The sequence below is a fragment of the Schistocerca piceifrons genome, chromosome 3, assembly GCF_021461385.2.
Source record: "Schistocerca piceifrons isolate TAMUIC-IGC-003096 chromosome 3, iqSchPice1.1, whole genome shotgun sequence".
NCBI classification, from domain to species: Eukaryota; Metazoa; Arthropoda; class Insecta; order Orthoptera; family Acrididae; genus Schistocerca; species Schistocerca piceifrons.
Window position 1 is genome coordinate 747,852,519 of NC_060140.1, and position 24,998 is coordinate 747,877,516.

Here is a 24,998-nt window from a genome sequence, read left to right on the forward strand (position 1 = left end):
TCTGGACTTCATTCTAATCTTTGATGAGACTTGGACAGCTCACCCCACACATAAAAATAAATGTCAATCAATGGATGGCTTCATACACATTCAGCAAATAATGATGGAAAAGTATTTAAAAGTTCAGTTTCATACTGAAGAATGATAACAGCCACTTTTCCTGGCAGAAGTCTATTCCTAATCGAATTTTTGTCTGTAGATGTTACTAACAATATTGATATTTTCTGTGAAACACTTCATTCAACTGTTGAAAATAAAGAGGAAGGCACTCAGGAAATGTGCAGTGCTACATCTGACATACAATCCATAATATGCATGGTGTAAGAACTCTACACTGAACTTTGGCTGTATATCTACCCCCTTCAGCAAAATAAATCGGCAGTGGCTAGGCATCACATTTCCACTGTCAAATGTCAACAGATCAAACATAGAAAAATTATATACAACTAAAAATAATAAAAAATAATATTTATATGGCTACATTTTGACTATATACATTTTTTAATAGAAAGAGTTCTCAAGGACAAACATCTTTAAATCTGAAAACATTTCTGATATCTGTCAGACATTTTACTTCAACATCGGTGGATTCTTGAAAGGGTTTTATAGCTGCATATTTCACCCCTTTCTATACAGAAGTTAGATTCATTAAAGGGCAATACAGATCATTTTTTCCATTTAGCATTGGACTTGTGAATATCTCTATTACTCTCAAACTTAGATGGATTGTTTGATAACAAATTTCATAAATGCACTACAAGGCTGTTGCTGATACTCCCAGCTGCTTAAACAGATAGATGCAGGATGTTCGTATGTGAACTCCACCCGTAACTCTCAATTATGTCCTTTAGTGTAATGAATACTTTTGGACCAAGCAAATAATTACCACAGAATATTATCACATAAGGAATCAATAAATGAAAGTATGCAAAATATGTTAACTTACTGATTCCTATATCCCTAAAGTCAGCAATTATTCTTATGGTAAAAGTCGATGAACCTTAACGTTTTACCCGGTTTTCATCAATATGCATACCTAAAAAATTTAATAATTTTCAATGCTCTTTACTATTCCTTGTTGATATACTAGGTTAACTGGAGGCGAGATATTTTTGACAGTACAAAACTGGATGAACTATGTTTTGTCAATGACTAAACCTAGTCCATTTGTGCAAAAACAATCAGTAACTTCCACAAATATTTCATTTACTATTTTGTCTGTTGACCCCAGTTAACCCCGATTCTTTGAAGAATTGAATTCCCATGTATAAAATAGTTTCAAAATCCCGATTATTTCACAAATGAGTCAATATGGTAATATTTGACATTAAGCATGTAAGTGAAAAAAAATTCAGAAAATGTATAAAAATTATGTTTAAAGTTTGCTGGACGTTGCCAACTGCTCTTATTATCGAACAGTACATGGGTACATTCTGGATAATTTGTGCTCAGTTTTAACATAATGCAGATGAATCCTGAGCTTGCTCATGTTTCGTGTACCACTCATTCATTACAAACAGATCTCAAGATAACTCATTTTTTCTACATGCTAACTGCAGATGTCATCTGTTGTGATATATTTAGATTATTTCATCTATTTAGGTGTTTGCACCAACAGTCAATGTATCAAACTTGGGGCCTTCATGTCCTTTTCACTTATTTTACATTTTTATTGTATTTGGATATTTCAAATAGTTACTATTTTTGTCCTGAAGTTCCTCCTGTTTTTTTTTAAAAAAAAAGAGAGAGAGAGAGAGAGAGAGAGAGAGAGAGAGAGAGAGAGAGAGAGAGAGAGAGAGAGAGATGATCCTGTTCAGAAAACTGAGGGAAATTAATGGATCTGAAGTACTTTCAGAGGTTTTTGAAGATGGTTATTCAGATGTTCCTAGTGAGAACAAAAATCCTGATGACTATGTGAATGAATGCCTTTATGGTTCTGAGGACAATTCCATTGAAAGTGAAACTAAAGAAGTGTAGTGGCAGTGTTATCAAGTGATTCTGACAATAATGATGAAGGCGATTTTGTTCTTGTGACTGATTCGTTGTGTCATAATGTTAACCCTTCTCGAATAACTCTTGATTCTCACTTGTGCACTGACTATGCCAGTTCTTGAGTGAGACTCTAAGGACATCTTCAGTTTGTTAAGCAAAATTTAGTTTTTCACGCACTCTTTGTTTATGACTTCATATCTCCTGAACTATGTGTCATACAATGATATCATTTTGCAGATACATTCAGTGTGTTATGAGTAGTGAAGTAGTAATAAATTAAAACATCATATCTGATGCGATAGTTTTACCTCATGAACAGTGAAAATACAGTAAGTAATAAACTCTTTTCCTTTCAGCATTTTGTGGAGGGTGTCTGTGAGAAAAAGTTCCACAAAGGTTTGAAATTATGAGCAAAATTCGTTTCAAGCTACCAAGTGCTCAGTCTCAAATAGTAGATGAATATAGTCTGAGTATTTGCGCATTGTAAGTTATGCTGTCTTAAGACATATACACAGTTTATAACTCTAATATTTGTCTCACTATGTTGAACCATTCACATAAGATTATACCTCTAAATAAGGAGATTACATCATGATTCTAAATTTTTGAAAATAAAATTTTTGTTGTCCCTGGAAGCTGTTAGTAAGTAACCTGCAACTGGGACTGGATTCCATACCCTGGGATAGTCGTTTAGTTGGTTTCATGATGATACTTGTATCGTCTGCAAAAAGGGATAATTCAGCCTCTTGATTCAAATACAATGGCATATCATTAACATAAAGCAAGGAGAGTGGTGGGTCAATGATTGACCCCAGTGGGAGTCCCACTGTAATTTCTCCCCATGCAGATGATGTGGCATCCCTCTGTGTATTACTCAAACATCCTAAGATGACTCAACATTCTGTTTCTTAAATAAGAACTAAACGAGACATTTGTTGAAGAACATAGTCTGTAAAAGCTTAACTTCTATAATAGAATATTGTGATAGACACCTCTATGTCAATATACATAACGTGCAATGCACCGTATGGTGAGTGGCGGAGGATAACCTGTATCACTACTAGTCATTTCCTGTTCCATTCACAAATAGAGCATGGGGAAACAACTCTTTACGTGCCTCCGTACCAGCCCTAATTTCTCTTACATTACATTCATTCATGTCTGTAATGCACAATGTGCTTTAGCACCAGTCAGTTTTAAATACTGGTTCTCTAAATTTTGTCAATAGTGTTCCTCGAAAAGAATGTCACCTGCCCCCAGGAATTCCCATTTGAGTTCCCGAAGCACCTCTGCAACACTTGGATGTTATTTGGATCTACTAGTAACAAATCTAGCAGCACACCTCTGAACTACTTTGCTGCCTTCCTGGTACAGCTCCAAACACACACACTGTACTCAGGAACAGGTCAATCCTAAACCTTGTCTCCTTTACAGATGAACTACACTTTCCTGAAGTTCTCCCAATAACCCAAACTCAATCATTAGCTTTCCCCAATACAATCCTTAGTTGCTCGTTCCATTTTGTATCACTTTACAAGGTTACATCTAGATATTTAATCAACTAACGCTGTATTTGAACACTACAGGTTTGTTTTTCTTACTCATCTGCATTAACTTATATTTTTCTACATTTAGAGCTAGCTGTCAGAGAGAAAATGGAGAAAGAGGGAAAGTATGAAATGATGTATAGACTGGCTAGTGAGATAATTTTTGAATGTAAAAGAAAGAGGAACAACATGGAAATAGAAAGAGCGGATCGTACTCTAGCAGAAGAACCATGGGAGGTTTTGAACAGATGGCAAGAATATATTGAATGTCTGTATAAGGGGGATGAAATGCAAAGCGAAATTAAGGTTGAAGAGGAGCAACATGTGCCGGAAGATGAAGAGGGATTCACCATCTTGGAAGCAGAAGTAGAAAGGGCACTGAAGGAGATGAAGAATAGGAAGGCACATGGAATTGATGATTTGCCAGCAGAACAGTTGATGAGTCTGGGAAACAAGGCAAGAAAAGAAATAGTCTACCTCTGTAACGAGATATATGACAAAGGGGAATGGCCTGAGGACTTCCTTGCAACAGTTATGGTACCAATAGAGAAAAAGAGAAACACTAAAAAATGTGAAGAGCATCGGACCATCAGTCTAATTTCTCATGCAGCTAAAGTCTTGCTGATTGTGTAGAATAGAATGCTATATGGCAAACTGGATAGAGGGATTGCAGAGCAGTAGTTTTGGTTTAGAAGAGGAAAAGGAACAAGAGATGCTATTGGTCTGTTGAGAACTATAGGGGAAAGATATATGGAAAAAAGGTACAGAAATCTTTGCTGGTTTTATAGATTTAGAAAAGGCTTTTGACAGAGTTCAGTGGAACAAGCTGATGGATATTTTGAAGAGGAAAGGAGTAGATTGGAAAGAGAGATGACTGATACAGAATCTATATTTACACTGGAAAGTAAGGATAAGGACTGGAAATGAAATGTCAGAAGGAAGCAGCACTGGACGAGGTGTCAGACAACATTGTTGCCTTTCCCCACTGTTGTTTAATGCATACCTTGAAGAGATTATTGTGAAAGGCTTAGATGGAAAAAGAGGAATATGTATTGGTGGAAAGAGAACAGAATGTATAAGATTTGCTGATAACATGGTATTAGTGGCAGAAAGTGAGCAGGCAGTGAATAAAATGCTAAAAGACCTGAATGAAGCTGGTGTGGAATATGGGATGCAAATAAACACAGTAAAAACAAAGAGTACGGTCAGGAGTACAAGACTATTAAAATAGGACAATCTACCATTAGCCAAATAAGTGCATTTAAATATCTAGGAAGCACAATGACTGAAGACTTGAGATGTCACCAGGAGGTGAAAACTTGAATTGCCACAGCAAATGAGGCATTCAACAGAAAGAGGAGACTTTTATGTGGCAAATTAGATAAAGGTCTAACGAAAAGGCTTGGCAAATGTTTTGTCTGGAGTGTGGCACTATATGGGGCAGAAACATGGATGCTGAGACGAGAGGATGAAAAAAGGTTAGAAGCATTTGAGATGTGGAGGAGAATGGAGAGAATAAGCTGGATGGAAAGAGTGAGTAATGAAAGAGTATTGGAAAGGGTTGGCGAGAGAAGAAGTCTGCTGAAGGTTGTATGAGAAAGGAAAAAGAACTGGTTGGGACATTCAATGAGAAGGGAGTGCTTGCTAGCAGATACTTTGGAAGGATTGGTTTGTGGGCGAAGACTGAGAGGCAGAAGAAGATACAAGATGATAGATGACATAAAAGGAAGAGGAAATTATGCAGACTTGAAGAGGATGTCAGGAGACCGGACAGCCTGGAGAACTACCACGTGAAAACCTGCCTTTTGGCAGAACACTGATGATGATGATGTCATTCTTCACACCAAATAGAAATTCTGACTGTCATCTTGTGACCTCCTACAGTCGTTCAACTTTGTCACTTTCCCATGCACTACCGAATCAGCAGCAAACAGCTGCTCACCCTGTCCACCAGATCATTTATGTATACAGAAAATAAGAGTGGTCCTATCAAACTTTCCTGGGGCACCCCTGACTATACCCTTGTCTCTGATGAACATACTGCTGAACACTCACCATCTTACACAAGAAGTCTCCAAGCCACTCACATATCTGGGAATCTATTCCATATGTTCATACCTTCATGAACAGTTTGCAGTGGAGCACCATGTAAAATGCTTTTAGGAAATCTAGGAATATGGAATCTGCCTGTTCCCCTTCATCCATGGTTCACGGAATATCATGTGGTAAAAGGTCAACTTGCATTTCACATAAGCGATGCTTTCTAAAACTATGCTGATTTGCGGACAGAGGCTTTATTGTCTCAAAGAAATTTATTATATTAGAACTGAGAATATGTTCAAGAATTCTGCAGCAAACCAATGTCAAGGATAATGGTCTGTAATTTTTCAGGTATGCTACTTTGCACTCCTTATGTGCGGGCGTCACCTGCACTTTTTTCCAGTCATTTGGGACTTTGCATTGGGTGAGAGATTCATAACAAATACAAATTAAGGGGCCAGCCAATGCTGTAGAGCACTCTTTGTAAAACTGAATTGGGTTTCCATCTGGTCCAGGTGTCTTATTTGTTTTCAACTCTTTCAGTTGTTTCGCTACAACAGGGATGCTTATTACTATGTGTATGGAATGGTCAAATGACGGTATGTTTGTATGATACTCCTGCATAAATGATTTTTTAAATGTGAAATTTAAAACTTCGGTTTTCAGAACAGAAGAATGGCATATTTCACTCTTTTGGGAAAACACCCAGAGTTAATGATGCATTACTAGGAATGTTACATATTATAGGATCATAACTTTTTTAGGTGTTATTGGAGGTATATCCACCCCATATGAACTTCAACTTTTGGAGTCATGATGATCACCTGTATTTCAGATGGAAATGTGATATCAATTTTTACTTCCCTAAATTTCCTCTGCATTGCTTCTTCTGTATACTGTTTTGCTTTCTCTTCTGAACTATTTTTATCAATTTTCTCACCTATTTTTAAAATCTAATTATTAAAAAATTAAATTACAAATGTCTGCTTGTGTCTGTGTATGTGTGGATGGATATGTGTGTGTGTGTGCGCGAGTGTATACCTGTCCTTTTTTCCCCCTAAGGTAAGTCTTTCCGCTCCCGGGATTGGAATGACTCCTTACCCTCTCCCTTAAAACCCATATCCTTTTGTCTTTCCTTCTCCTTCCCTCTTTCCTGACGAGGCAACCATTGGTTGCGAAAGCTAGAATTTTGTGTGTATGTTTGTGTTTGTTTGTGTGTCTATCGACCTGCCAGCGCTTTTGTTTGGTAAGTTTCATCATCTTTCTTTTTAGATATATTAAAAATATCTGTTATACATGAACTGTATTTTGCAGTGTTGCCACTCTGTTTAACAGAAATCGTGTTATCTTGCATGCCATTTGTAATCCATTTTCTGAAATGTAAATTCCAAAACAAGATATCACTGTGAATTAGCATTATGACAGCTTTATATCTCTCTGTATAACCTCATCATCCTACACCTCACTGTACTGTGGGTGTATCTTCAACACTAGCAAAGCTTTAAAAAAAAGTGAATTGTTTGTTGGCAAAGTAAGTGCATTTATCCTCTGTTGTCCATTTCTCAGACTACTAAGACTAATGTGAAGCTATATATAATACATCCCACAACAGAAACAACTGCTACCGTCAGTTCTTATTTACACCATTTTTGTATTTTGTGTAAAACTTTTAAAAATAAACAACCCTTTCAGATTCTGAACATGACTTCATTTATTTGCAGTCGGATAAGCTATCCATTGCACCACTGAATGCATGCTGGATGCACCATCTCTGCTGAGTGTCTTCTACAGAGGAAATCTGCACTAAGTTTTACCAAGAATAATTTTATTGTACTTTGAATCATAGCTCTTGACTGACAATCAACAATCTATTTATAATATATGAACAGATTTGCAAAAGTTCTTCAAATACTTAGTTTTGGATGAGTTTAATGATGTTGCAGGGAGCAGGGAAAAGAATGCCCTTCACTGAATATATTGCCGCTCTAAATGGGTGGAACATACATGCATCAACTTTTGCAAGGCTTCCATTATCAGTGTTCACAAAATTCCTTTCTATTGTTACTTGTGGCTGGCTGCAGTGGCCGTGCGGTTCTGGCGCTGCAGTCCGGAACCGCGGGACTGCTACGGTCGCAGGTTCGAATCCTGCCTCGGGCATGGGTGTACGTGATGTCCTTAGGTTAGTTAGGTTTACGTAGTTCTAAGTTCTAGGGGACTTATGACCTAAGATGTTGAGTCCCATAGTGCTCAGAGCCATTTGAACCATTTATTGTTACTTGTAACTGTGTTTTCCATCACTAAATAGCTAAACTGTCTGCAGAAAAAGTATGTACAAATCTCGTGATTTCAGCTAACGCTCCTTTATCTCCTACAATAAATATTGTAAGAATATTGACTGTTAATGCTATTTAATTGTTATAACCAATCAGAACAACAACAATCTGAACTGTATTTTTAACACAGGAAAATAATGAGGTAATAAGTTTGTCCAACTTACCTGTGGATTGCAGTAATTGTAGAGCTGCACCACAACAAGCAAACACCAGAAAATGAACAGCTGCTGCATTAGATAATACTGCTGCCACACAATTACAGGGACATAAAAGACACGTCCCCCAAAAACTACAAAACGGTAGAGATGGACAAAATGTGCAAACAAATCTGGAAGTTTCACAAGTACGTAACTAAGAAACCATACTCCAATAATAATATTTGCACAGAAGTGAAGTGTAGGGAGACAATATACTGGTGCCCCCACAATTCTGGCTGATGGTGGCAGAGTATAGGCAGCTAGTAGGGTGCGATGGCTGTTCCCTTCCAAGTCCAACAGTGACGTTACGGCTGCAGACACACATACGTGGAACAGCAGTGCTTCAAAATTCCGTGTGGAAGTGCCAGTTTCAGCTTCATTTCCAGCTTCTGAAGTCTCCTTAATCACATAGTGAAGTGAATAAGCTTTCGAGACAGCAAGCAATGTTGCACTCAAGAGATGCATATAAAATGTGATTAGGTGCTCCATTGGTAGTGTTATCATGATCAGTGCCACAAACACAACTGTAAATAAGAAACATAGGTGTAAGTATTTCAAAAGTTCATAAATGAAATGTATTTGAAGCCTTACTAGTATTAATTTCTCAGGAAAATTATCTACAGCCAGCGTAATGTAAGCTTAAAAATTTTCAGTGTTACATGGGAAATGTAAGTGAAGGAAGGATAGTGCTCACTTTACTATATGCTTTGCACAACTTTACATCAACTTACTAGTATTTAATTTCCATCATTAGTCCCTAGATAGTGAATTTACTAAGTAATGAAAGGAGTACCACATTATAAACCAAGTCTATGATATTAATGGAACCTTCTCTCACTTCTTCACTGAATAATTTCATGTCTGAGGTTAAAAAAACAGCAAAATTAATTTTTTTCCACTTACAATTAGAGGAACAAAATGCACGGTTACTTGCTTTCCAACTTTTAAAACTCTATGATGATATCAGCAGTAAATAGATACTATTGATAAATGAAATGATCCAAATCTGCACTACATAAGAAGGCATTAATACTTTTTTATTATAAAAGAAAAGCAAGAACTGTCGTGCACAGAGGTCATGCCTTTCCCATATTTCTACACACTGTATCATTTTGATAAGCACCTTTTCTCTTGTCTACAAACTTAATTGATATAAAATGCTGCTAATCATAAGTACAAGAAAAGTATACAAATAAAGAGCTTATGTAGCAGTCTAAAACACAGCTGTATGTGGACATCAGTGCTCCCAGTTGGTGCACATCGACAGTGCAGAAAGATACGCATATAGTTCTTTTTTCTGTGTTAGCTTCGTAGATTCTTACTTAAATTGCGCGTGAGTTTTGTATAGGAGATGTAATTTTGAGTTTAAGTTACTGTAATCATAAAGTCAGGCAGATTGTAGTGCAGCTGTTAGGCATTTGTACAGGTTAGTTCATACATTCTTTGCACGTTTCCCTTGCGTTATCTAGGCACGGACTCATGTTTCAGTAACTGTTGTTCAACATCGATTAGAATGGACAGGGACTGTGATTGCTGTGTTCGGATGAGGGCTGGGTTGGCATCCCTTCGCTCACAGCTGCAGGTGGCGCTGACTTCGGTCGCACAGCTTGAAGCTGTTGCCAATGGGCACCACTGTGGGGAGCCGGACTTGGGTATCATGGGGATGTCAACCTCGTCCCGTCTGTCCCCAGATTGGTCTGCTGCTGTGGTTGCCCCGGTTGCTGCCCGCAGTGGGGCTGAGCCCTCACCTGTGGTTGATTGGGAGGTCGTTCCAAGGCGTGGCAGGCAGCGAAAGACGTCCCCGGAGGCTGATCAGAAAGCCTCCCCGGTGCGTCTGACAAACAGGTTTCAGGTACTGTCTCTGGCTGAGCCAGATGCAGCTGCCTGCCCTGTTTCAGAGGATGATTTTCAGCCTTCAAAGTCCGGGCAATCACAGAGGGTGGGCTTATTGGTAGTTGGGAGCTCCAATGTTAGGCGCGTAATGGGGCCCTTTAGGGATACGGCAGCTAAGGAGGGGAAGAAATCCAGTGTGCACTCCATGTGCATTCTGGGTGGAGTCATTCCTGATGTGGAAAGGGTAATTCCTGATGTGGAAAGGGTCATTCCTGATGCCATGAAGAGCACGGGTGCAGCCAGCTGCAGGTGGTGGCACATGTTGACACTAATGACATGTGTCGCTTTGAATCTGAGGAAATTCTCTCTGGATTCCAGCGGCTATCTGATTTGGTGAAGGCTGCCGGTCTTGCTTATGAGATGAAGGCAGAGCTCACCATCTGCAGCATCGTTGACAGAACCGACTGTGGACCTTTGGTGCAGAGCCGGGTGGAGGGTCTGAATCAGAGGCTCAGACGGTTTTGCGACCGTGTTTGCTGCAGATTCCTTGACTTGCACCACAGGGTGGTGGGGTTTCGAGTTCCACTGAATAGGTCAGGAGTTCACTACACTCATCTGGCAGCTACACGGGTAGCGGAGGCTGTGTGGCGTGGACTGGGCGGTTTCTTAGGTTAAAAGGCCTCGGGGAAAGTATGGGGTGGGCTGCTATCTCAAAGGGTGCATGGCAAATACAGGACATGCTTGGATCAAGGAAGAGTTAGAATTGTAGTTGTAAATTATTGTAGTTGTACTAGGAAAGTCCCTGAGCTTCAAGCGCTAATAGAAAGCACAGAAGCTGAAATCGTTATAGGTACAGAAAGCTGGCTAAAGCCTGAAATAAGTTCTGCAGAAATTTTTACGAAGTCTCAGACGGTGTTCAGGAAAGATAGATTAGGCAGAATTGGTGGTGGAATGTTTGTGTCTGTCATTAGTGGTTAATCTTGTACTGAAGTCGAAGTAGATACTCCGTGCGAATTGGTATGGGTTGGGTTATACTTAACAGCCGAACTAAGTTAATAATTGGCTCCTTCTACCGACCCCCAGACTCCAATGATATAGTTGCTGAACAGTTCAGAGAATATTTGAGTCTCGTAACAAATAAATACCCCACTCATACGGTTATAGTTGGTGGGGGACTTCAACCTTCCCTCGATATGTTGGCAAAAATACTTGTTCAAAACTGGTGGTAGGCAGAAACATCTTCCGAGATTGTCCTAAATGCTTTCTCCGAAAATTATTTCAAGCAGTTAGTCCACAAACTTGGAAGAGCAGTTGAATGGAATGGACAGTGTCTTGAAAGGAGGATGTAAGATGAACATCAACAAAAGCAAAACAAGGATAATGGAATGTAGTCTCATTAAGTCGGGTGATGCTGAGGGAATTAGATTAGGAAATGAGGCACTTAAAGTAGTAAAGGAGTTTTGCTATTTGGGGAGCAAAATAACTGATGATGGTCGAAGTAGAGAGGATATAAAATGTAGGCTGGCAATGGCAAGGAAAGCGTTTCTGAAGAAGAGGAATTTGTTAACATCCAGTATTGATTTAAGTGTCAGGAAGTCATTTCTGAAAGTATTCGTATGGAGTGTAGCCATGTATGGAAGTGAAACATGGACGATAAATAGTTTGGACAAGAAGAGAATAGAAGCTTTCGAAATGTGGTGCTACAGAAGAATGCTGAAGATTAGATGGGTAGATCACATAACTAATGAGGAAGTATTGAATAGGATTGGGGAGAAGAGAAGTTTGTGGCACAACTTGACCAGAAGAAGGGATCGGTTGGTAGGACATGTTCTGAGGCATCAAGGGATCACCAATTTAGTATTGGAGGGCAGCGTGGAGGGTAAAAATCGTAGAGGGAGACCAAGAGATGAATACACTAAGCAGATTCAGAAGGATGTAGGTTGCAGTAGGTACTGGGAGATGAAAAAGCTTGCACAAGATAGAGTAGCATGGAGAGCTGCATCAAACCAGTCTCAGGACTGAAGACCACAACAACAACAACAGTCCACAAACCCACGCAAATTGTAAATGGCTGTGAAAACACACTTGACCTCTTAGCCACAAACAATCCAGAGCTAATAGAGAGCATCATGACTGATACAGGGATTAGTGATCACAAGGTCGTTGTAGCTAGGCTCAATACCGTTTCTTCCACATCCACCAGAAACAAACGCAAAATAATTTTATTCAAAAAAGCGGATAAAGTGTCACTAGAAGCCTTCCTAAGACACAATCTCCATTCCTTCTGAACTGACTATGCAAATGTAGACGAGATGTGGCTCAAATTCAAAGATATAGTAGCAACAGCAATTGAGAGATTCATACCTCATAAATTGGTAAGAGATGGAACTGATCCCCCATGGTACACAAAACAGGTCTGAACGCTGTTGCAGAGGCAACGGAAAAAGCATGCGAAGTTCAGAAGAACGCGAAATCCCGAAGATTGGCTAAAATTTAAGACGCGTGAAATTTGGCCCGGACTTCAATGTGAGATGCCTTTAATAGGTTCCACAACGAAACATTGTCTCGAAATTTGGTAGAAAATCCGAAGAAATTCTGGTCGTACGTAAAGTACACAAGTGGCAAGACGCAGTCAATACCTTTGCTGCGCAGTGCCGATGGTACAGTTACCGACGACTGTGCCGCTAAAGCGGAGTTATTGAATGCAGTTTTCCGAAATTCCTTCACCAGGGAAGAGGAATGGAATATTCCAGAATTTGACACACGAACAGCTGCTAGCATGAGTTTCTTAGAAGTAGATACCTTAGGGGTTGCGAAGCAACTCAAATCGCTTGATATGGGCAAGTCTTCAGGTCCAGATTGTATACCGATTAGGTTCCTTTCAGATTACACTGATACAATAGCTCCCTACTTCGCAATAATATACAACCGCTTGCTCACCGATAGATCTGTACCTACAGATTGGAAAATTGTGCAGGTCGCACCAGTGTTTAAGAAGGGTAGTAGGAGTAATCCATCGAACTACAGACCTATATCATTGACGTAGGTTTGCAGTAGGATTTTGGAGCATATACTGTATTCAAACATTATGAATCACCTCGAAGGGAACAATCTATTGATACGTAATCAGCATGGTTTCATAAAACATCGTTCTTGTGGAATGCAGCTAGCTCTTTGTTCGCACGAAGTAATGGCCGCTATCAACAGGGGATCTCAAGTTGATTCCGTATTTCTGGATTTCCGGAAAGCTTTTGACACTGTTCCTCACAAGCGACTTCTAATCAAGCTGCGGGCCTATGGGGTATCGTCTCAGTTGTGAGACTGGATTCGTGATTTCCTGTCAGGAAGGTCGCAGTTCATAGTAATAGACGGCAAATCATCGAGTAAAACTGAAGTGATATCAGGTGTTCCCCAGGGAAGCGACCTGGGACCTCTGCTGTTCCTGATCTATATAAATGACCTGGGTGACAATTTGAGCAGTTCTCTTAGGTTGTTCGCAGATGATGCTGTAATTTACAGTCTAGTAAGGTCATCCGAAGACCAGTATCAGTTGCAAAGTGATTTAGAAAAGATTGCTGTATGGTGTGGCAGGTGGCAGTTGACGCTAAATAACAAAAAGTGTGAGGTGATCCACATGAGTTCCAAAAGAAATCCGTTGGAATTCGATTACTCGATAAATAGTACAATTCTCAAGGCTGTCAATACAACTAAGTACCTGGGTGTTAAAATTACAAACAACTTCAGTTGGAAAGACCACATAGATAATATCATGGGGAAGGCGAGCCAAAGGTTGCGTTTCATTGGCAGGACACTTAGAAAATGCAACAAGTCCACTAAAGAGACAGCTTACACTACACTTGTTCGTCCTCTGTTAGAATATTACTGCGCGGTGTGGGATCCTTACCAGGTGGGATTGACGAAGGACATCGAAAGGGTGCAAGAAAGGGCAGCTCGTTTTGTATTATCACGTAATAGGGGAGAGAGTGTGGCAGATATGATACTCGAGTTGGGATGGAAGTCATTAAAGCAAAGACTTTTTCATTGCGGCGAGGTCTATTTTCGAAATTTCAGTCACCAACTTTCTCTTCCGAATGCGAAAATATTTTGTTGAGCCCAACCTACATAGGTAGGAATGATCACCAAAATAAAATAAGAGAAATCAGAGCTCAAACAGAAAGGTTTAGGTGTTTGTTTTTCCTGCATGCTGTTCGGGAGTGGAATGATAGAGAGATAGTATGATTGTGGTTTGATGAACGCTCTGCCAAGCACTTAAATGTGAATTGCAGAGTAATCATGTAGATGTAGATGTGTGAAAATCTCTTGCGCACATTGTTGGCAATGATTGCATGCTGAGCTGCCACTCCCATCATGTTTGGGCTCCCAGGTCCTCTGACCTCAATCCGTGTGACTACTGGTTGTGGAGTTACCTGAAGTTGCAAGTCTACTGCAATCATCTGGCCTTATCAGGCATTCTAAAGGACAACGTCCGATGGTAATATCTCACATACCAATTCATATGTTGTACAGTGCTGTTCACAACATTGTCCCTCAATGACTGATGGCTGCCATGTTGAACATTTGTTACAAATAACATCACCCAAAAATCAATTGTTATCCCAGTTATTGATTTTTTTTGTCATATGTAGAGCATAACATGCCCATACCAACATAGTCTGGATGCTGTGTAAAATGTATGTCTTGGTTCTAACTTTCTTCTTCACCACCTCTGCAATAGCTGGGGAGAAAAACAATGGTCAATCACTGAAGATGACCCTGTAGATGTAAGAAAGAGTGTCTTTTCAACTCTGGTGAGATGACAGGCACTCTCTCAGTGAATGACTTGCTCAATAATTTGACTCTGGGAGTGAGTGGTGGCCTAGCCCCAAAGCACAATCTGTGCACTAAAGTCTCCCTTGAGAAGGAATGAGTGGGGAGCAATCTGTTGGTCACTTTGGCTTCCACTGTAACTTCTTGTGTGGCCTTGATAAGAGGGAAAGGAGAGGATTGGCATCTGTAATCAACAAAAACAGCCCTTCCATCCCCAGCCCTGTCTCAAGCAACATCATCCTTGTGTAGTGGTGTGGCTCCTTAACACAGGTGTTCTGGTGACTTTAAAATGAGTTTCCTATAAACAGATGTGAAACTAACTCTCTCTCTCTCTCTCTCTCTCTCTCTCTCTCTCTCTCTCTCTCTCTCTTTCGGGCCAGGAACTGTAATTCTTCCAAATGCAATCGGCATTCATTTATATTCTGCTGCAACAGAGAAGTCCCTGGGGGAACCACTGATTAGTGATGGTTGTACTTGTTGTTATCCCTCAGTGGTGGTGATTTACCCGAGAGATCAGGGGGGACATTTGACAGTGCCTGGTTCTCCGGTACCTCCGTGCAGTTATCAGTATTCTTAACAGTAAAATCACCATTGGAAAGGGAGAGCTCACTGATACAATGGTTTAGCTGCCACTTTCTTTGATTTAAAATAACTTTTGTGTGTCTTTTTCCTCATTTAATGGGAGGAGTTGCTTGTATAGATAGAGAGGACAGCTTAATGGGTTCCTGAAAGTGTGCAATGGTACTAGGCTGAGGTTCCAAGAGTGTGGTCGATGGTTTCTGAATGATTTCAGCTTCAAGTGTAACTTTTCCCCCCCACAGGTACACTGGCATGTGCATGTACTCATACTTGAGTCTGTAGGGGCTAGCTGATGGTACACCTGTACGTCAGGAGTAGATGTGAACTGAAGTTGCTCCACAGGGATCCCATGAGTGACTACGGAAACAAATATTGACCCAGATAGAGCTCCACATGCCTAAGCAAGCTTTATACAATGGGGGCAGCAGGTGCCCCAGAAGTTACATCACTAGAGATTGTTTTAACTCAAAAGCCATTCATCAGCATGTAGCAAACCTTGAGGTTAAGTTTTTTTTTTCCCCTTCAATAGAGGTGTGTACCCTCCTTAAAGTCCAGTGAAGCCAAAACCATCTTTCCCCAAAACACACAATGATCCACCACTGGGCCTAGCAATGGTGCCTGAAGAATGCAGAGTTAGAAGAGCAATGACCAGTCTCCCAGATAGGAAGACCCGGGGTCTTGTACCCATACTCAACAACTGCTGGCATAGCTCCCTGAGAAAAACAGAGCCCTCCCTTCCCTAAGTTGTCAGATGCTTTTTGTCAAACCCTTCTGCTGCGGCCTTTCAAGCTTGGGTGACCTTTGCCAGTATCTATGGTACCACCAGCATAACCCTCAACATCATTGAGGCACACAAATCCTCCCGCCCACCACTAAAGGTGTCTTCGATATTGCAGTTTCCTCCAGAAGGACCTAAAAGAATGATGTGTTCATTAATTTTAAAACTAATTATGAATACATATCCTGTAAACTGTCCATGTTGGGAACACCCAGCTCCTAAAACATCACAAGGCTCCCAAAAACTTGACCCAGGGCAAGCAGAGTTTGAGCCCTATAATACATTACGGGTGTTGAAGTCTCCCAGTAGGAAAATGAATGAGGGAGTTGTTCTATAAGATCAGTGTGAGCCTCAGGAACTATTGCCTTTTGTGGTGGTCAGTACGGAGAGCATATAGTAATCCTCTGACCGACAAGAATTTCAGCTGTAACTGCTTGCAGGTCAGTAACCTAGGACACAGCAGAGGAGTGATGTTTGTCACTTGCAAACATGTTTACTCTTCTTTGGCCCTTTCCCCCCATCATGCCATCTTTGTGGTGGACAGTAAAACCTCATAGCATATGACTGTCAGTCAAGTTTAAAATGTGTTTCCTGTAAACAAAAGCATAGGGGATTTTCTTATGCTACAAGTTTTACTTTCTCCACAAGTGTACTGAACCCACTGATGTACCATTATACTATGGCAGACATTATGTTTGTGAGGCTCATCTTTCACCCTTTCTATCCACAAGTGTGAGGATTCTGCCATGTTTGGAGGTTTAGTGAAGGGGCTAATTGTTGTCCCAAGCACATTTTGTATATCGCTGTCTCAGAAGTGTAATTATTAGAAATACCATATGGAATGAGATCCACACGGTCTGATAGTTAATGACCTATCTTTTTCTGTGGTTGATGATTCCCCTTTGGTTTGTTTGTCAGAGGAGACTTCAGAGAAACATTCATGGCACCGCTGGACTGTTTACTGAAGACTGCCTTTTGAGGTGTTGGAAGCTCTATAATGTCAGTAACCATGGTGTTCTCTGATTATATGGAGGGAGTTATATAGTATTCACAATAAAAGCAGCTTACAACTGCTCTTACACAAGTATTGGTGCTGGCACTATTTACTTCCATTTGAAGAAACGTCAGCTTTCTGAATAGGCTTTTTGAGCTCTGAAGCAAATGAAGTGGCGAGAGTGGGAGGTCGTATTGCTTTATAGATCTTTTATGACTCACCAAACAAAACACATGCTGTTGTTTTCAGCTCATGTTTGGTATGCCCACCAGAACGCATGCCGAGTTGTTTGTGGCCGAAAGTCTGAGTGATCCATGACTCCACTGCAAGTAGAGAGTGTTGGTACCATTGGGCATTGCCTCCGGTGTCGTAGCTCCCTGTTGTGACCAAAGCGGACGCCGGAAACAATCAAATGCTGGCATTAGCCCAGATCTGGTTTATTCAGCCTGCACTTGCACTGCACAAGTATTCTGAACTCTCCATTCTGTCACACACTTAGCATTTCTGATTTGTTCCTGACTGAGCTTTCAGACTCTCTGCTCACCAGTAAAGATGACATATAGTGTTTTTTGTGGGTGCAATACATCATGGTGTGCTGCAATTATGCCAAAAGTTTTTTGTTAATGCTATCCTCTCATTATGCAAGTTACAACATCCTTTATCTTCCTTCCTTCAAGGTAGACAAGATAGTTTCTATTCCACACAGGGTGATCTCCAGAGCAATTAATGTACTTTGGAGGATGAACGAATTACCCCTTCGTGGGCAGCACTAGCCTACCACATTTGCTGCAAGTAGCTTCTCCCTTACAAAGGATTGGCATTTAAAAGAGTCAATTGAGTAGGCTATGTGAGGTCACATCTTAAATTGAATGGAAGCTGCTTTGATGAACTCTGGAGGTGGTGTGCTGCTAAATTGAACAATAAAGGCATCTATTTTTACCAGTTTGTCAGCCTCCATAGTTGACGGTCAGCTGCCTTATAGGCTGGGAACCCAGCTTCGATTCCTGATACTGCCAGGAATTTTTCCTTGGTGGGAGGACTGGAATAGCGACCACTCAGCCTGATAAGGCCAACTGAGGGCTACTTGAATGAGAAGTAGCGGCACAATGTGTGCTAACCCAACAACGGCTGTAAGAGCAATGTGCTGAACCCACAACCCTCCAGATTGCATCTGTCTTGGCATTGACTGAGGATGATACTGCAGTTAGTCAGGCCTGATTGGCCCCTCTGCGGCCAGAATGGCAGTGCTTTTCTTTCTACCAGTTTGCCGTCTACCCTTTTCATCATATTTTGTACGTCCATCACACCTTCTTGAGCCCACATATCTGTCAGTAGTTCTTTGGGAATACCTACAATACCCTTTCATGACAACAAATCTTTGCTGTAGTTCAAGGAGTTGTGTGGCTCTATTTTGACGTCACTTTACCCAATGCATTTAGCAGCCTGGAAGTCTTGCTTGCTGTGAACCAACACCGTTCCATTTCTCAATGGCTTCACAGACTATAAGGTGCCTCCACACAACCAGAATGAAGAAAGGTGAAACTTTCTCGAAGGTTTTCTTTCTAACTATTAAAAATACATTCTATCTAGCAGCATGAACTGAAGTATTCTGAATAATCCTTGCTTCAGGAGGACTGGCTACATGAGCCTTCTTGTTGGGTGGGGTGTTGATATCCACTAGCAGTACACTCATTCACATAGGAGTTCAGTTGGAAAAGTTCAACGGTTCCACTTTGGGCACACAAGCAGCTAGCGAATTAAGGGTCTACCCAAACTGAGCTCCACTTGGCTGGGTAAGCCTTGTACTTCTGAGGTTCAGCAGGTTCTCCAGAGGTTGTCCACAAACAACTGTTCTGCCTCAGCTGCTAAGAGTCTTATCAGCATGAAGCACACTTTGAGATTGGAGTTTTTATTTTCTTAGGTGTTTATGTTGTCCTCATGGTCCAGGCAGTTAAACCAAGATCCCCAGTCACTGCGGCACACAATGTTCCACCACTGTGCTGCATGGAGGTCACTGTAATATGCCAAGGTCTCATGGTTAAAGAGGAATTGCAGCAATCACCAGTCCCGGCCTCAGAAAACCTGAGCTCATCAAACACACACACTGCCAATGATGGCTGATCTACCTGAGATGCTTGCCAAGTAGAATGATGCAGGGGGACACACATGGATTTATCAAGGATACCATGAATACAGCAGACATTAAACCCTTTTTTCATATGCCAACTGTGACATTCTGGTGACAGAAAGGTAGATCATTCTGGAAGGCTGCCTTCCTCTACTGGAATCTCTGCTCAAGTTATGAGATGAAATGTCTGGACAGCTATTCAAAACATCCTACATTGTGGCCCCATTGGTCCAAGACTGCCAAGAAGCAGTAACTACTACTGCTTTGAGAAATTATCTACGAGGGGCATTTGAAAAGTCCATGCAAAGTCCGAGAGATGGCAACACCAGCACGTATCGAGGTCATGTTTAGTTAGTAGCATCTTTGGAAAGGAACACACACCAAGTTTCAGCCATATTGGTCTATTTCTTTGTGTTTAGCATTTGTGTCAAGTCGGGTGATTGTCAAAAAATGGATGAAAAAGAATTTTGTGTGATGATTAAACATTAGTTTATGAAAGACAAAACACCTCAGGAGACTAAGAGAAGCTTTATAAACATTATAGTGACTCTGCACATTCAATTAGAACAGTTTATAAGTGGTTGCCTTATGGGCACAAGTAATGCTGAATGTTCTGGACGCCCTGTGGAGGTTACAACTTCAGAAGTCATTGATAAAATCCATGATACGCTGATGGATGACAGAAGAGTTAAGGTGCGTGAGATTGCTAGTGCTCTGCATCTCAAATGAATGGGTACATAATATTTGGTGTAAACATTTGGACATGAGAAAGCTATCCGCAAGATGGGTTCCGTGATTGCTCACGCCTGACCAAAAACGGAATCATGTGAAGTGTTGCAAGGATGTTTGCAGCTGTTCAGGAAGAATCCGCAGTACTTTAAGCGTCGTTTCGTCACTGTGGATGAAACATGGATACATTACTATACTCCTGAGACCAAACAACAATCTAAACAATGTGTTACCAAGGGAGAATCTGCAGCAAAAAAAGATGAAGACCATTCTTTCAGCCAGAATGGGTATGGCGACTGTCTTTTGGGATTCACAAGGAATAATCCTCATCAACCATCTGGAAAAGGGTAAAACTATTACAGGTGCATGTTATTCATCGTTACTGGACCATTTGAAAACTGAGCTGCAAGAAAAACGCCGGTGATTGGACTGCAAAAAAGTACTTTTCCATCATGACAATGCACCAGCACACACCTCAACAGTTGTTGTCATAAAATTAATGGAAATAGGATTCCAATTTGTTCACATCCCCCCTATTCTCCAGACTTGGCTCCCTCGGACTACTATTTGTTCCCCAATTTGAAGAAATGGCTGGCAGGACAAAGATTTTATTCAAATGAAGAGGTTATTGCAGCAACTAATAGCTATTTTGCAGACTTGGACAATTCCTATTATTCAGAAGGGATCAATAAATTAGAACAGCATTGGACGAAGTGTATAAGTCTAAAAGGAGACTATGTCGAAAAATAAAAAAGGTTTTCCCCAAACACGTGAGTAGCTTTTATTTTTGAACGGACTTTTCAAACACCCCTCATATTGGAGACCCTGCTAAAAACAGATGACACCTTATGAAGAAGACAGCACTGTCATCTGTGCCAGAGTGACTATTTTGACCACTCAGTTCAAAAAGAATGGTTTTGCAGTAGTCTAAGAACTAAAAATGTCATGGAGAATGGCACTGTTGTGGTGGATCATGTAGCGGCTCAAGTATAGAAAGCTGAAACACAAGTGAAGAAGAAGAAGAAGAAGAAGACCTAGACTTTCCCATGGAACAGAAAAGCAAGACTAGTTAGCATCAGAGAGATTTACTAAAGCACAATTGGACGTGTTTGTTTACTTGTTCAAAATATACAGGAATAGAAGAGAAATCTAATCCACTAGCTTTTTGGAAGAAGTACCAGAAGTCCAAGTCATCTTTGTCCAATGCTGCTTTAAAGAGCAGTTAGTTAGTTAGCACTCTGTCTTCAGGCGACAAGTGGCCCACCGGGACCATCTGACCGCCGTGTCATTCTCAGCTGAGGATGCGGATAGGAGGGGCGCGTGGTCAGCACACCGTTCTCCCAGTCGTTACAATAGTTTTCTTTGAATGGAGCCACTACTATTCAGTTGAGTAGCTTCTCAATTGGCATCATGAGGCTGAGTGCACCCAGAAAAATGGCAACAGCTCATGGTGACCCGGATGGTGACCCATCCAAGTGTCGGCCACGGCCAACAGCACTTAACTTCGGTGATCTGATGGGAACCGGTGTATCCACTGCTGCAAGGCCATTGCCGCTTTAAAGTACAGGATGTACATAAAGTCCAGAAACACTTTCAATTATTTACTGCACAAGAGCCAAACATTGTACAGACATCATACATATGTCATTTTGAAGAGAAACCCTGAAAGTTCTTTTTTTATGTATACTGCCACAGCTTAGTTTGGTAATTTGCCGATAGTCAGCGCTAGTCGCAAAACATGGTGAGTTCAGGTGTGGAGCGAGCTTTCTGTGTGTTGGAGTTTGACAAAAACAAGTGTACTACAGCTGTTCAAAGAATGTTTAGAAACAAGTATGATAAGAAGCCACTAACAAAGAAGGCCATTTACCACTGGCACAACAAATTTGTTACGACAGGTTGTTTGTGCCCAGCAAAGAGAAGTAGACGTCCCAGTGCGAGTGAAGTGAATGTGGAGTGTGTACAGAGACATTTATAAGGAGTCCAAAGAAATCAGAGTGTCGTGCATCCTGCGAACTCGAAATGGCTCCAATGACAGTGTGGAAAGTCCTGCGACAGAAGCTGTCTATGAAACCATTCAAATTGGAGCTAGTGCAGAAGCTCAATGACAACAACAAGGACAAGTTTTGTTCACAGTTGCAACAACTGAATGAGGATGGGGATGGCATTGTGGATCACTTAATTTTTAGCAACAAAGCCACTTTTCACACTAATGGGACAGTGAAAAGGCATAATTGTCAAATCTGGGGTACAAAGCATGCACATGAATGAATTGAACTTGAGCGTGATTCCCGAAAGGTAAATGTTTTTTGTGCCTTGACAATTTGAAAACTGTATGGGCCATTCTTCTTCACCAAGATCACTGTCACTGGATATTCCTCCTTGGACACGTTTGCAACAATGGCTGTTGCCTAAAATACAATCAGACTCTCCGTTCATCTTTCAGCAAGATGGGCCTCCACCCCATTTTCATCGTGAAGTTCGTAGGTACCTGAACATGGAGCTGCCAGAAGGAGACAGCTGTTTCATGAAATGGCCTCCCCGATCACCAGATCTCATTCCATGTGACTTTTTTCCTGTGGGGTCACATTAAAGATCTGGTGTATGTGCCGCCTCTACCCATGTGAAGTAGCAGAGCTCCGGGAGAGAATATGGGAAGCGACTGCCACAGTCAACGATGCCATGCTGGGATGGGCATGGCAAGAATTTGATTACCGTATTGACATCTGCTGGATCATTCATAGTTTGCATATCAAATGTTTGTACAAAAAAAAAAAAAAAAAAAAAAAACTTTCAGAGTTTCTTATCAAAATGCAATATGTACGACATCTGTACAATGTTTAGTTTTTGTGCAATAAATAGTTGAAAGTGTTCCCAGACTTTATGTACACCCTGTATTTGTATGCTCCAGCCACTTTGATTCCTAGAAGAGTGTTTTTCCAATGGCCTGACAAGTCTACACAAAGGGGAGGAACTGGTTGTAAATGAAGAACATGAACAAGATATTGTTTTAAAAACTTAGCAGAAGTACACCGTTAAAATAAAAAATCTGTAGTATCACCACATGGCATCTATGATTTGGTTAACTTTGTTAAGACTTCTATTGTAAATGAAATGTGGTTAACACTAGAACCACGACTTCTTAATTCTTTCGTTTGCCACTTTATGCATTGTTGCCTAAAGTGCTGAACTTCTGTGACTTTTTATGAAATAAAGTAACTAGCAATTACACTCAATTTTGCAAACCTTAAGAGAGAAATATGAAGATTCACTTAGAACTGTGGATGGGTCAGTTTTGAGCCCTCTGCTACAGCCGCTGTTACAATCGCATTTTTCGTGTAATTTCTGCTCATTGTTAGGTTGTGTTTGGTCAAGAATCGCAAAGCGCCCTTTTAACTCACTGCCTGATGGTCTGATGGCTTTGCAGTTTTCCAGCAGGGGAGGAGAGGGATTGCAAGTTGAAACATGTCTGACCATGTATGTAAGTATTGCGCAGCCAGTGCTTTGTTTCATGAAATATGGTTTTAGCTGTGCATTCTAACCGTATAAATAGTGCTTGCAACATACAAATTCATTATAGCCAAACATCTACGAACAGAAGAGAACATTTTAAATGCGCTAAATGAGATTTTGGATCAAGTCTTAGAGTATGAGCCACTGGAGTCTTCATCTGAGGAAAAATTACCATCACCTGTAGTTCTGGCATGAGATGATGATGTTACTCCCGAGGATGTTCTACTAAATACCAAAGAGAAAGGTATGTATATTTATGTGTTTGTTTTTATAATAATTATTGTTCATGATGTGCTGCATTAACATGAATTCCAATTGCAACACTGATGTTTATACGTTGTTCCTTTCTTGAGTTTTTACAAGTCTTACATCACATTTGTGAAGGTGCGTTTTTGTTCTAATATTCCACAACATATTGAACATAAATACATGTTGTAATACTAATTACTACTATTACAAGAACGGCTGTAAAAAAAGTCTTTCTTCCAGGTAGAGATATTGTAGCACCAGACGGAACAACCTGGAAAGTGGGAGTTACAGGTGACTGTTCGACTGGCAGATATGGACAGCAGAGTGTTTTCAAAGACCATGCATGACCAACTCCCCATGCAAAACAAAACGTGAATGAGACCTCCTACAATGCTTGGCATCTTATGATAGTGGAAAAAGTTTTGAGACACTTTGTACAATGCACCAAGACCGAAGCACGTCGAAAATTGGGTTCAGATGATTGAACTATGTTTAAGAACTGGAAGCTTTTACAGCTTTACTGTAGGTCCATGGTGCTATACAAGCAAAGATCTTGTGGTCATCGAAGTGGGCAAATAATTTTGTGAAGTCACCAATGGCTTGTGACAGATTCAGAGAGATAATGTGTTATGTCAGATTTGACATTAGATCCACAAGATCAGAAAAACTGAAAGAAGACAAGTTTACTTTGCTATCAGAAGTCTGGTACGAGTTCATTACGAATGCACAATGTAGCAACATACAGGGTCCATATGTAACAATTGATGAACAGCTTTTTCCTTCAAAGTGCCGTTGCAGATTCTCACAGTTCATGACCTCAAAACTGGACAAATATGGGCAAAAGTATTGGATGGCAGTAGCTAAAGACACCAAATATATTGCAAATGCTTTTCCTTATCTAGGAGAGGGTGACACAAGGCTGAGTGGTGAGCGTATTAGTGATTTTGTTGTGAAAAAATTTATGTAACCCTACCTCAGTAAAGGAAGAAATGTGACGTGCGACAATTTTTCCACCTCCCTGGCTCCGTCTGAAACCTTGAAAGCAAATGCTGTAAATCTACTGGGTACCATACCTCAATCTCACAGGGAATGTCCAGTCTGTATGAAGAAGGCGAAAGAAGTGTTAAGCAGCATAGTATTGTTGAAGAAGAACGATACCACAATGACAGTTTACCAGAGAAAAGGCAACAAGAATGTCCTGATTCTTAGCACTATATATCCTTACATTCAACTTGAAGATGGTTTGAAAAAGAAGCCAGTTA

At 40.6% G+C, this 24,998-nt stretch overlaps 1 protein-coding gene across 1 annotated transcript in view; it reads right to left on the reverse strand.

Moving 5' to 3' along the window:
- The window catches only part of LOC124789034 (RING finger protein 145-like), a 175,870-nt gene that overhangs the window by 129,301 nt on the left and 21,571 nt on the right, over window positions 1-24,998 (reverse strand). The window contains exon 3 of the mRNA XM_047256323.1: window positions 8,077-8,633. Within this exon, the coding sequence (XP_047112279.1) occupies window positions 8,077-8,633 (557 nt within the window). The remainder of the gene's footprint in view (window positions 1-8,076; window positions 8,634-24,998) is intronic.